Here is an 11,891-nt window from a genome sequence, read left to right as displayed (position 1 = left end):
ATAAAACAAGTTACGTGTGAGTAAACTCTCCTCATATTGGTCATAGTTCCACGGTTTATTTTTTAGAGTCGCACTCAGCTGTCTGACGATGAGCAAGACATTATAAGCAAAAAGCTGTGCTTTAATTTTGAATGTTGATGCCCACAGGCATCGTCACCAAATATAAATCAGAGGAAAGACTTTCTCACACACTTGGTTAGAATTATGCATTATAGGCTTTGCATTATACAGAGAGATAACAGATAAACCAAGACTTCAGTCAATTTTCCTAACGGATAAACGGCTCTCGTTAGTTCAGCATGCTTTCACATTCGTATTTGACATGAAATGCACATTTACCAGTAGGAATGAGGACATCCCGCCCTAATCATCGTTCTCTCTTCATATAGCCATATATGCCTATTACATATCCATAATATACTGTGGTAAAGCCAGGCTCGTTAGTTCGTTGAGTTGTTTTGCTTTCTCACTGCAAGCGATCCGCTGCAGAGTTTGTTTCAATCGAGCCAAGATCACTTCGTTCAGGTGATCTCAGACCAATCGATTTGGTGCGAATCCGGGCACAATTGCTGGTTTTACATATGACAAACGAACCACGCTAACGTGGTAAACAAGGTGTGAAAGCACCCTAAGAAAACACATGCGATTACAAAAAACGCCTGCAAATTGAGAAAAGATCTTCATCAGTTTGACAGTACATGTGCTGCAAATTGTCACAATGCAAACATATTTTTTAAAAACACGCTGCATTTTTTCACAATGCAAAGAAATGAATAAAATGCGCTGCATTTTCTCACAACACAGACAAATAAATAAAACGCGTTTTCTCGTAAAACTTTCAAATAGCACGGAACACAATGGAAATGTTTCAAAGGCACCCTAAAAGACCCAGCTATTTAGGTTATGGATATTTAGGCTAGTAAAATACAAAAGGCAAACTCTCCTTTCAAAGATCACCTACAACTTCACTGGGCAAAATCACGGCACAGCACCGTCCATCACGTTTTAGGGTCCCCTTGAAACATTTCTGTTGTGTTTTATTGTTTTTGCAATTGTTGTGAGAACATGCAGGCGTTTTCATGTGTTTTCTTAAACTGCAGCACGTTAAGCAGTCTCAGCCACTGTAATTCCATGATATTACTGTTTTCATTGTATTTTTGGTTAAATAAACTGAGATTCATAAGCCAAAATAATATTAAAAACTAATTATTTATATATATATATATATATATATATATATATATATATATATATATATATATATATATATATATATATATATATATATATATATATATATATATATATATATATATATATATATACTACTGACCAGTAACTTATGAATATATTCATAGATTAAGTGACCGCTTGAAAATTCAACATTTTAGTTGAACATTTAACTGGATTTATTAGGCATGGGTTTGAATGAAATGTTAATATTTGTTTTTCTATGTAAATGTCATAACATTTTGTTCAATTTCAAAAAAAGAAACATTGTAATTTACTTTTTTATTTAAAGATTTACATTGATTTCTTTACTTGCGTATTCTGAAGTTTAAACTGGCATTGTGAATACAAACCAAAACATAACTCTAAATTCTAAACTGAGAATTTTCAAGCGGTCAGTTAATTTTATTTAAAAATGATATGTTATGCATATATAGATAGATAGATATGTGAATAAAACATCACGTCATCTTATGTCATCAAATGCGTTGGCGAAATCTCATAATACATCAATATAAACTGATATCAGTCATTGTGAAAGACCAGTGATTCCGATCCTGGCCAAAAATCAGGCGCGACCAACAAAGTCCAAAGTTGAAAATGATATCGACATCAAGGGCAAATCCTTATCCTGAAACATGACATTACTGATAAACAGAGAAAAAAATATTCAATAGGAAATGAGCCAATCCTCACATAGTCAGCTTTATAGACATAGCAATCCCGAATGGGAAAACGGCACTTACCTTTTACTGATGAATTGCAGTATAATACTATGAAGCACTTGCAAAGCAGACTGACATATGTAAATATTCAAGACTGAAAGCACAGAGGGGCTAAGATTCTAAGGGCACTTCATGGTGTTTTTTTTTAATGATATTTGTTTTACAAGAGGTTAGTTAGTATAAAGATGATTAACCTCAACTTGGTGATAACATCTAAGCGGCACATCAGTGTTGTCAGTTATCTAAAAGATATACCGTTTTTCCAGATCTGTCTCTATACGACACCATAAAATGGTAGGTAATCCATATTGGATAGAGCAATAACTGTCTTAAAATGAATGCAGTTCAATTCTAACCTGTATATTACAGAATTGAGTTAAACTTAACAAATAATGTCGAATTCGAGCTCCCAAACTTCATCTAGAAAATTCCGTCCGTTCAGAAATCATTCCTACTGCCAAGTCACAAAAAGGTGCCACTGCCGGTGTTGGTAACCCTGATGAAATGTATATAAAAATACAAATATTTGATATTTCGACACAGACTCTTGGGTATAGGGAGAATCCTGGTGTAATGTAGATCTGAAAACATTAACATATCCTAAAACTGATCCTTCGTAACATTAAGATGGTTAAAATCAGGATTGTCTTGTACCCAAGTGGCTATGACCTTTTTTTTTTATTTTGTGAGCCCTTCCACCACTGCAAGGAAGCATATTGTGGCTGTGTGCTGCCGGGACATCCAGGTCCATTTTTATATCTCCACAAGTGTTTTTATATGTCTTTATATCCCCCAACATGATCTAAATTCCTCATTGCCTCTATAGTTTATATCTATATCCAGGACTGGTGTGATTTGTCATTCATTTTAAGTGGTTTATTTAACGGATTGTCGATGAGCAGCAGAAACACACACGATATCTTTTAACAAGATGTACAATATTATAAACGCAACACACTATTAGTTTATTATGGGTGAATGGTGGTGTGTTTAGGTTTCATTTCAGTATTCATCGTTTATTTGGCATTGTTATGGAAGGTTTACCCTACAGTCAGCATTTCAAACCATGACTTTTGTATTCTAATATATAAATGCGACCACAGCTCTGGTTGGCAGATCCGCTTTTATAGACGATTGAGTTTTTAAATTGCTGTCTCCACTTCCCTTTTAGGCCACAAAAGCTTTTAAGTGAGAGAAAAAACTCTGACATTTACCATTCGTCATTGTGACCATTTATTTTGTTCCTCTGAGATTCCTAACACATTACGTAATATTGGAATTGATCACATCCAGTTCCATTAAAAGTCACTTAATCCTCCTTTATGGAGTGATACAAGCTTTTTTTTTATGTAAGAACTTGACAAAACAGCTTTCTGCGCTTTACACTGACATCTGGTGGCGAGTTGTTGTATTTTCTCCTTCAAAATGCTGTGATCAAATGCTGATGACACCAAGATCTCCGTTCGTTTCTTGGACTATTGAGGCATTTCTGTTTTGCTTTGTTTGTTTGTTTGTGTGTGTGTGTTCAATTCAGCTGCCACCAAATCCATAACTCATTTCAAATTCACTTCATTTTCTTGGTATCGTGAGTGAGGGGTGTGCGAAATTTTCTGTGTTAATATCATAACTGTTGTTTTTAACGGTATGTGCGCTAACATTAATCGCTACGCTAAAAACAAACAAAACCATGGCTCGATAGTTCAAAAGCATTGACTATGAATTAAAGGGGCAGTTCACCCAAAAATAAAATGTACTCACCCTCAAGTTGTTCCAAACCTTCGAGTTTCTTTCAGGAGTGTCAAACTCAGCCCTGCAGAGTTTAGTTCCAGCCTGCTTCAACATATCTAGCTGTAGGTATCAAACAAGCCTGAAACGTTTAATTAGTTTGATCAGGTGTGTTTAATTAGGGTTGGAACTAAACTGTGCAGAGCTGTGGCCCTCTAGTAAATGAGTTTGACAGCTGTCTTTTATTCTGTTGAAGCCAAAAACTCAAAAAATATATAAATCTGTAACCATTGACTTCCATAGTAGGAAAAACAAATAGTATGGAAGTCAGTGGTTACACGCATAGGTCTCAAACTCAATTCCTCGAGGGCTGCAGCTCTGCACAGTTTTGCTCCAACCCTAATCAAACACAGCTGATCTAGTAGTGTCTAGTAGTCTTGAACACCTTAATTAGACCTGATAGATCAGCTGTGTTTGATTAGGGTTGGAGCAAAACTGTGCAGAGCTGAGTTACAGCAGCGGTGTCCAACCTCAGTCTTGGAGGGCTGGTGTCCTGCTGAGTTTAGCTCCAACTTGCTTCAATACACCTGCCAGGAAGTTTCTAGTAAAAGCTGCAGTCACACTGCACTTTTCTTCCCATCGACTTTCATTCATATGCATTTGAATGCGTCAGACCAGCAACGTAAGGTCGTGTGGCAAGTTTCACAGTTCGCTGCTTTGAAAGGTTAAGCTTGGTGAACTCTGACCTGTAAAATCGCATCATATGATTGTGTGAGACCAATCGAGGATCAAAACATGACCTCTCTGGACAGGAATTTAAAACATGCCATTGCTCGCTTTTTTTAATGTCTAATTATCTTGTTTAATCCCGCCCCTTATCGCAGTGCCATACGACTGAATTTCGCGAGCTCAAACTCTAGTGTGACCGCAGCTTAATCTAGTGTATCTAGTAATGCTGCGGTCACGCTGGACTTTTCTCCTCATATACTTCCATTCATATGCACGCGAATGCGAAAACACAAGGTCGTGCGCCAAGTTTCACAGATCATGGCGTTTGAAAGTTCAAGCTTGGTGAACTCTGACCTGCGAAATCGCATCGCTTGACTGCATGAGAGCAGTCGAGAATCAAAACATGACCTCTCTGGACAGAAATGTAAAATATGGACCAATCTCTTGCTTTTTTAAATGTCTAATCATCTTGTTTAATCACGCCCCTTTTTGCAGCATCATAAGACAGAATTTCGCACGCACAAACTCTAGTGTGACCGCAGCTTAAGAGCTTGATTAGCTGGTTCAGGTGTGTTTCATTGGGATTGGAGCTAAACTCTTTAGGACACCGGCCCTCCAGGATAGAGTTTGGACACCATTGGGTTACAGGTTTTCAACATTTTTCAAAATATCTTCTTTTCTGTTCAACTGAAGACAGAAACAGGTTTGGAACAAGCGAAGGATGAGTAAATGATGACAGAACATTCAGTTTAGGGTGAGCCGTCAGAAAACCTTATAATTCAAGTTATGAGAATGATTAGATGAACAGTCCAACAAACAAAATGTTAATATTGAGTAACATTTTTTTACACGCTATCCAGCTAACATTATTTGGGTCCCGAAATATTCTCAAAGTGTTGATTAGCCAGGAACTTTTCTTTGTGTAATTATCAATTAAAACATTCACTCTAGTTTAGGGGAACTTACTCTTATGTCCTTAGTAACATAATACAATCTGAAAATGTTAATATTTTGTAATAATTCTTATTTAGTTGTTAAAACATAACTTTATGGAAGCATATTTATTGCTGGATATGTAAAAATATGATTCTGTTTCAAAAATGATTTCTTTATAGTCCTGAATCTTATGTTTCTGAGCTAATCAAGTGAGTCAATGATTTAATGCTTGATTCATCAAGTCACATGATTAAATAATAATTTGCTTGACGTTAATGGGATAGTTCATCATTAGTCATCACTTACCCTTCACTTGTTATAAACCAGTTTGATTTTCTTTATTCTGTTAAGCATCAAAGATATGTTGAAGAAAGCTGGGAATCGGTAATCATTGACTTCCACAGTATTTGTTTTTCCTACAATGGAAGTTACAGGTTTTCAGCTTTCTTCAAAATATGAACAGTTCAGATGCAAAAACCTCTACATGCCATCTTAAATTTTTTCCTAAAATGCACATTTTTCTCAAGCTCCTTGGTGTATGTTCAGTAAATTCACTTTTATGGCAAATTATATGTCCTTTGCATTGCCTTTAAAGTAAAATAACACAGGATCCTGAGAAAAACGCTCATTTTAGAAGAAAATTTCAGACGGCACTTAGAGGTTTTTGCATTTGAACTCCTCATATCTTCTGTGTTCAAGAGAATAAAGAAACTCATAAAAGCTTATGACCACTTGAGGGAGAGTAAAAAACTATGCCTTTAAGATGGGGACTTTCCGCCTTCTACTGGTTTTGGTGTTATATTTATTTATCTATGGGGTGACATGGTGGCTCAGTGGTTAGCACCTCACAGCAAGAAGGTCGCTGATTTGAGTCCTAACTGGGTCAGTTGGCATTTCTGTGTGGAGTTTGCATGTTCTCCCAGTGTTGGCGTGGGTTTCCCCCACAGTCCAAAGACATGTGCTACAGGTGAATTGAATAAGCTAAATTGGCCGTAGTGCATGAGTTTAAATGAGTGTGTATGGGTGTATCCCAGTACTGGGTTGCAGCTAGAAGGGCATTCGCTGTGTAAAACATATGCTGGATAAGTTGGCGGTTCATTCCACTGTGGCGACCCCCGGACGAATAAATGAACTTAAGAAAATGAATGAATATTATTACTGTAGATATCATTATTGCCATTATCGCACACCCCTACTCCATCCTTCGGTAATGCTGTAATTCAAACTAATAAGAACCAAACATGCTGTCAAAGAAGCTGTATTCTGTGGCCTTCCAAGGAAGCCAGTGTTTTTTGGCCAGTTAATCAGATTAAAAAACAAGATCAGTACTGACAGAGGCATTACAGGTCATCCTGTGACCGAGGCCTGTAGACACTTCCCTTTATTTTCATGCAGTAAACGTTCCTCCTAACACAGTTAGATGGTAAAGATGGTCTTTAAACTAAGTGGGTACTTTTCCTGTCTTTTGTTTTTTAATGTATGCTGTATGTGGCCTTTTGGGCTGAATAGGATAAATTATTCTATATTTTACATATAAATGCATCTATTTTTAAAAGTATATACAATATGTGCTCAGTCAGTCCTTAAAAGCTATTTACCATGAACGCACATAGGATTTTTTTTTTTTTTTAACCGATGCTCTTTAAAACACTCTTGCCTATAAAAAAACTCCATGACGTATAAAGTATGCTGCTCCAAATTATTACTTTATATCTGTCAATGTTAAGATGAAACTGCAAGGTATTGGGGGAAAGTAGTCGTGTTTGTAGTTAAAATAGTGCCTTTAACGTTGAGCTTGTCATTTAAGTACTGTATGAATGGGTTGTCATTTTGTTTTCCTGCGTTGGACAGATTTGCCTGTTTGATCGGTCTCATGGGCGTAATTCCTATACAAGACGGCGATTGTAAATATAGAAAAAGGCAGCAAAAACTAGACGTAGATTCTCATCATTAATCTGCTTGTATCACAATGATCTTTGGTATTTATTTTATTTTCAACCTCTAAATTATTTTATTGACAATATTTTGTTTCCTTTTCAATGAACTACCCTCATGTACAAATGAAATCATTCTGTATTTTTTATTTTGTTTTCTTTCATTCTGGCTAAATTTAAGGTGGTAAATTATTCCTGTACAAAGTCTGCAGTGTTTGTTTTGTACTTTTAAATAAAGCTTTTCTCATGTAATCTCGTTTGATTCGAAGTCTTTTTGGTTGGAGACGTCAAAAAAAGAAACAAATTTCACTCTCTTTCATTTATTTCCTATGAGAACAGATTTGTAAAACCATCTGTACAGGTAGCTTGTTTATAAGTGAAGATATCATACTCTGAATCACACACAAATATAGAAACTCAACTTCCTTCATCCACATATATAAGGCAGCAATCATTGGCACAAGTTATACTCCTATAATGCTGCCTCCTGACATTCTTCAATGGCTATTTTACAGACAAAACAGGCACCCTTATTTTGTCTATAAAGTAAAGTGAACACTTATTACATTCTCAAGTCTGTATTTTTCAAGAAATAATTAGCAAAACAAGATCAAGACATATTAACAAACACACCGGCTAACATTTAAAAACAATTTTGTATTCAGACACAACAAGCGGTGTGCTCAGAAACTTCAAAAGAAAGGGTTTCAAAGACTTCAAATTCTGTTTAGAAAGTGATCAGGAGTTCACTTTGTGGTAACAAGCGGTAAATTTCAATGGCTGTTTCATGACGCTTAAAGTATTTCATCTTGGACTGTTTACACATGTAAACCATAAAAGGAACAAAACGCTCTTGAACGGAGAGCTAAACAACATCGTTTAACGTCAACAAATTAGCCCAGGTAACCGCCTGTGTTGTTATACACTTAAAACATCACAGGTTAATGCTTTACCCAACCAAACATTGGATGAATACGAATGATCTGCAATTAAAATACGCAACAGTGGCGGAGACTCACCTTTTTTTTTCCTGCATCAGATCATATTCTCTTTGAAGGCCTGGTGTGAAAATTAATGAATGAAGGAGGGGGGGGGGGTGGATGGGGGGCTAGTGCTCAGTCCCAGACTTTGTCCGTGTGGTATGATTTATATGGAGGTTTCAAAGAGTCAGATACAACAGTTTGAAGTGCCATCTCCAAAGCCAGGGCGTCTTTGGGAACCGTTCAATTGGTCCTAGGAACCAGCAGAGGGATGCTGAGCAAATACTTCAAACGGCCAGATGCAAGGCTGGCTCCCTAATGTGTCGCTCCCTCATTCTTTCTATCCGAACAGCCTCATGTTTATCAGACACTGGCTTGGTAGAAAAGTGGGATTCTTCATCACAGGGATCAACTGCCGCAACGGGATGAGCTCCGGACTACAGTGAGGAAAACAAAACAAGCCCTTCCTGACATCATCTACTTTCATTCCTGGAAAGGAACAGTGTGCTCAGACCCCCTTTTTAAAGCTCTCTTTATAGATATATAAAATAAATCATGAGCTGATTTACATGATTAGCATTGGTATTAAAGTTAGAAAGAGTCAAATTAGATTCATATTCAATAAATAGAAGGGACAGGACAGATTCAGGCTAGAACTCATCATCTGTGTCGATCAACATCACTTTGTCGGATTTTTTGGTGCTCTTGGAGGTGCTGATCCCCGGTTTGCCATTTGTGTTGGGCTGCACCACTTCCTGCGTGGACTGCTGGGTGTACTGCTGGTAGGCTGGAGAGAAGTTGTGGATTGCATCCTGAACCATGTCTCCAGGGTTAATGGTCTCCTTCAAGCCACTGGATATGCTGTGCATAGGTGCCACATTTTCTACAAAACAAAAACACAGTAGATTAAATTTATGACATCCAAAACTTTAAATGAGCAAATCTAAATCTTTTTGGACTGTTAGAGGGGTGTGAAAACGGAGGAAGATGCAACCATAAGAGTCTACAGCAGGGCTGCTCAACTCTGCTCCTGGAGATCTACCTTCCTGCATAGTTCAGCTCCAACCCCGACCAAACACACTTAAACCAATTAAATAGGACCTAATTACAGGCAGGTGTGTTTGATATGGGTTGCAACTGAAATCTGCAGGAAGGTTGAGCTCCTGGAACAGGGTTGAGCACCCCTGGTCTACAGTACGAAGCCATTTAATACAGTCCTCATCATTTAAACCTACAGTATGACCTCACAACTACATGGCAGGGGAAAAAAGATATGTAAGCTAGCGGTGGAATGATACACCAAAGATTCAGTTTGATTTATAGTATCAGAGCCACAGTATGGTACATTTCCTTTTGGCTTGGTTCCGTTTGAGGTGGAACCAAAACCACATCCAAATTATCAAAATTCTGATCCTCCTAACACCTTGTATCACTCGGGGAACAATCTCTTTATCATTATGGAGCATGTCCAAAATTTGGTGGCCTTGGGGGTGGGTTGTACCTTGGTACTCAATGGGAGTGTCACAATATGGGGTGTATCATGGTTTTTCAGTTCAGTTTGAATGTCGGCACACCCCTAACCGTAGGTTAGCTGAAGATATGGCACCACACAGACCCATCTCTACCTGACAAATCTAATGCATACTGCTGCAGGATCATGGTCATGTGCCATCAAAGTACCGCAACCACCACCTGCCTGTGTCAGTTACACCAAATCAGCTGCATGACCTCTGATGCCAGCACAGCTGTTCAACAGCAGTGGCAGGAAATCAACTGATTTATTAATGAAGTATTGTATACATGGCGTACTTGTGTTGTTGAGTTATTGGTTTGGACCTAGGCTACTTAGATAAGCAGGTTTTTGCACTTAAACATGATTATGTAAATGTGATACACAAGGGCACTTTTTGAGCAATGTTGCTTGGCTATTGTATTACTAAGAATTGGCAACAGAATGTGTATCTGGATCTGGTTGACCTAATTAGCTCTGTCTCACGTGGTTGCCCCCAAAATGGCCAGCAACATTGCTTAAAAAGTTGCTCCTTGTATCATCAACTGAAAGGTCTTTAATCTCTCTAGGAGACAATAGAGTGTGGTCTGGCAAAAGTATTGAATTCCTGAGTGCAATAGGTAAAACTAAAGCAAATTATTGAAATTTTTAAACATTGTCTCTACTTAAAAAACAGGTCAGAAAGTCATAAAATACTGGTGAGGAGGCTGTTACAGTAATCCACCCTGCTGCTGATAAAAGCATGAACAAGTTTCTTTAAATCCTCACCGGAAACAGAACATCTTATTCTTGCAATGTTTTTGAGATGATAGTATACATACCTGCCAACACTCCTGTTTTTCCCGGGAGTCTACTGTATTTCAGACCCATCTCCCGCTCACCTCCCGTATCACTCTGGCTTGTGGAAAACTCCCGGAATTCCACCCCCCCCCTGGGTTCAGTCCCCATAAGCTTCACCCTGGCGCTTCAATTCGCATGCCCCCCGACCGTCAGCGTTCTGCATTTTGCGCGACGCCACTGGCGCACCCCCAGATAAAATCTCCCGGATTTTATGATCCGAATGTTGGCAGGTATGATAGTATGCTGATTTACTTACTGCTTTGACATGACTATTGAAACTCTGATCTGACTCCAGAGTCATGCCAAGATTCTTGACTTTATTTTTTGTTGTTTGATCCTTAAAGCCAAGGTACGTATTGAACTTGAGATCACATACACAAATACACACACAGAGTGAGTATATACCTGGAGAACTGTGCAGCTATACAACCAATTCCCCAACCATTAGGCAAAAACTGGCACCCTTATGGAACTAGAGGTGAAGCAATGTTAGTCTTGCAGACTTCTACTTGCAGGCTATTTGGGTACTTGAGCTGGGACAAACTTGAAAATTGTGGGTAATAGGAGAGGCAATAAGACAGATCGTTCTGGAATGCACATACACACAATCCATCCCATGTAGATCTCTAATATAATTCATCCAACCAATAAAAAAACCCAAGAACTTGGCAAAAAGACTTATAATGCAGACAAACTTTGTGAACATTCACCTTGGTGAATAATACACAGCCTGCCCAAATTGACTTAACACAACAGTCATATTCCACATTTTTAATGTATTTTGTTTGTGTGTATTACACAATGCTTTAACAGCCGGTGACATTTCCACACAATGCAATCTTGCCATTATCCTCACCCTTGTGAGCACATCCCTACTGGCGCTGCCAAGGTTCCACCCAGCTGTTCACAAAATAGAAACCAGGATGAAAACACTAGAAATGGACTGCTTCGCTCCACTGATGGGGTTGCCAAATCACTCTTTTGCTTCATTTATCTACTACAGACTGAAGAGGCCCACAAAAGAAATTCACAACGTCCCAGATTTTGCTTAGCTGTGGATGTATTGAATGGGGTTACAGAGTACAGCTGTATACACTGGAAAATGATGAGTTCCAGCTAACTGCATTTTGCCTCGTGGCTGATGGATGAGAGCTCGGACAAAGGTGACGGCAGGCTGCCATGAGAGGGGTAGAAGTTTCTGACCTCCCATTCGAGAAATACTTAAACTATGTTCGTAGATCTCTAGTAGCCTACACTGTGTGAACGGATGGACGATTTGGGA

The 11,891-nt window shown here is 38.3% G+C and overlaps 1 protein-coding gene across 1 annotated transcript in view; it reads right to left on the bottom strand.

Annotated features, from left to right (window-relative positions):
• Positions 1-7,583: 7,583 nt before the first annotated feature.
• Positions 7,584-11,891, bottom strand: part of tmem184a (transmembrane protein 184a) — a 30,134-nt gene continuing 25,826 nt past the window's right edge. Inside the window, exon 9 of the mRNA XM_056453930.1 lies at positions 7,584-9,142. Within this exon, the coding sequence (XP_056309905.1) occupies positions 8,910-9,142 (233 nt within the window). The 3' untranslated portion in view covers positions 7,584-8,909. The remainder of the gene's footprint in view (positions 9,143-11,891) is intronic.

The sequence above is a fragment of the Danio aesculapii genome, chromosome 3 (assembly GCF_903798145.1).
Source record: "Danio aesculapii chromosome 3, fDanAes4.1, whole genome shotgun sequence".
NCBI lineage: Eukaryota > Metazoa > Chordata > Actinopteri > Cypriniformes > Danionidae > Danio > Danio aesculapii.
The sequence above is the reverse complement of the archived record's forward strand: the minus strand, read 5'-3'. Positions and strand labels throughout refer to the sequence as shown.